Here is a 2,355-nt window from a genome sequence, read left to right as displayed (position 1 = left end):
CTCTTCCTTCTTGGGGTTTAGCTCATGTGAGGTCCTTGTTTTGTGTGCCATGTCACATCAGCAGACAAAGGAGTCCAGGGCCTGTCAAGGGTCACACTAAAGGCCCTGACTAAGATCCACGAAGTCTACTCACACCAAAACAGAGGGAGTTCCACAGTGTCTAGCCCTTGTTATTAGCACTGTGAGGCCACAAGGGCTGTGAATATGCAGTGTCCTAACTCACTTCCTTCTCAGGTGACTCTGGAAGATGGGGTATTCATGAAGGCAGAGGGTGTGACATTAGTTAACATAGTGGTAAGGCTCCATCACTAGCCAAGTCAAGGAGGCTAAAGGAAAAGTGAGGGGCTACCCACCCCTGGAGAATGGGGATCATGAAGAGTCTAGCCCTGCATTTTTATCAGCCCTGAGAGGGTGTGGATAAACTGGTTAAATAGAGGTGACATCTCACTACCTTCTCTGGGTTCTCAAAAAGAATGGAGGGTTTGGTGTGAGGGGGCAAAATTAAGTTGAAAAGAAAGAATCCAGGGCCTGCCTGGATTGAAAGCAGGGATCCTGAGTGAGAACTGAGGGGACAACCCATACCAGTACAGTGGCTTGCATCGAATCTAGCTCCTGCTGTCAGCCCTGGGAAACTCCAGGAACCTCCACACTCTTTCCTCAGGTGTCTTAATAGATGCGGCTTCAGTCTGAGGGGGTCACCCTCATACTAACACCTGGGAGGTGGCATAGGCCCTGTTGGATGCAAAGTTAGTGGCACTTCTGGTCATAAACTGATAGCACTACCTTCCTCAGGACACCAGGGGCTCTAGCGAGCCCGCAAATAGCTGTCTGCTGTGAGCCTGAAACTCTTGCGTTGGGTTGGCTGGCTGCACCCTCAGGAGGATTCTCACTTCCTCCTTCAGGTTCCTGGAGGGGACAGAAACCAAGATGACAGGAGACCTATAAGCCCTTAAAACACTGTTGTCAGGAAAAGTTCATTGGCAACAGCTTCTATCAGAGCCACTGCAGTTGAATTTAACAACCGAGGACACTCACTCCTCCCTCTCTCTCTTAGGCAGTGACACTGCATTGTCCACCCTCTTCTGCTCACTCCTGCCTACTGCCACCAGCAAGAGACATCATGCCTAAGGATCAAAAGAGTCCACAACGCAGACAGGATTGGCACATTCAGATCCAGAGTGAGCCCCAGGGCCTGGAAAATGCCCAGGTGTCCAAGGCTGTGGAGGAGACCTCTGCCTCCTCCCCGAATCCTCTAATGCCAGGCAATGTGAAGGAGGCTCCTGCTGCTAAGATGCTGAGCACTCCTGAGGGTCCTCAGGGTTTGTGCTCCTCTGCCATTGCTGTGGCTGCCACCTCATCAAGCCACCCTGATGAGGGCTCTAGCAGCAAAGAAGAGGAAAATAGTCCAAGCACCTCACAAGCTACAGCAGCCCCCAAAAATGTGTCCATAGATGCTCTCGACGAGAAAGTGGGTCTTTTGCTGATTTTCATGCTGCTCAAATATAAAATGAAAGAGCCAATAACAAAGGCAGAGATATTGAAGGTTATCAAAGACGACGAAGACCACTTCTCTGAGATCCTCCTGAGAGCCTCTCGGCGCATGGAGATTATCTTCGGCCTTGATGTGAAGGAAGTAGACCCCACCAGCTACCGCTATGGCCTCTTCATCATGCTGGGCCTCACCTATGATGGGATGCTGAGTGTCGAAGAGGGTGTGCCCAAGACCGGCCTCCTGATCCTGATCCTGGGTGCGATCTTCATGAAGGGCAACCGTGCCACTGAAGAGGAAATCTCGGAAGTGCTGGATGTGATGGGCCTATATTCCGGGAGGAAGCATTTCATCTTTGGAGATCCCAGGGAGTTCATCACGAAAGATTTGGTGAAGGAAAAGTACCTGGAGTACCGCCAGGTGCCCAACAGTGATCCTCCACAGTGTGAATTTCTGTGGGGCCCAAGAGCACACGCTGAAACCACAAAGATGAAAGTCCTGGAGTTTGTGGCCAAGGTTCGTGGGACTGACCCAAGTGCTTTCCCTTCTCAGTATGAGGAGGCTATGCGAGATGAAGAAGAGAGAGCTCAAGCGAGAATTTTGGTTAGGGCTGGTTCTACTTCCACGGCCACTGCGAGTTCCAGTGCCGTGTCTGGCAGCTCCTCCCACACCTATTGAAGTCAGGAATAGATGCTTCATCCCTTTGAAGAGGGCAGTTAGTGTTCAAGGAATGTAGGCCCAGGGTGGAGCTGGAGGGAATCATCTATGTGTTCCTGTTTTCTGTGTGTAACTTGACAATTTATTCTTTTATTTTGTGATGCATGTGTTATACAAATGTTTTTTCTTTTCGTAGAGCTTTAATTATC

The 2,355-nt window shown here is 50.2% G+C and overlaps 1 protein-coding gene across 1 annotated transcript; it reads left to right on the top strand.

Moving 5' to 3' along the window:
- The first annotated feature begins 1,120 nt into the window (after positions 1-1,120).
- LOC105816326 (melanoma-associated antigen B16-like) lies at positions 1,121-2,167 on the top strand. Its single transcript, XM_012651717.1, has one exon. The coding sequence runs from the start codon at positions 1,121-1,123 to the stop codon at positions 2,165-2,167; it is 1,047 nt and encodes a 348-aa protein (XP_012507171.1).
- Positions 2,168-2,355: the final 188 nt, after the last annotated feature.

This window comes from Propithecus coquereli, unplaced genomic scaffold (genome assembly GCF_000956105.1).
Source record: "Propithecus coquereli isolate 6110/MARCELLA unplaced genomic scaffold, Pcoq_1.0 Scaffold365, whole genome shotgun sequence".
Taxonomy (NCBI): Eukaryota; Metazoa; Chordata; class Mammalia; order Primates; family Indriidae; genus Propithecus; species Propithecus coquereli.
The sequence above is the reverse complement of the archived record's forward strand: the minus strand, read 5'-3'. Positions and strand labels throughout refer to the sequence as shown.

Bases quoted from the DNA above. Each gene is read 5' to 3' on its own strand.
- LOC105816326 (XM_012651717.1), top strand. From the start codon at position 1,121: ATGCCTAAGGATCAAAAGAGTCCACAACGCAGACAGGATTGGCACATT.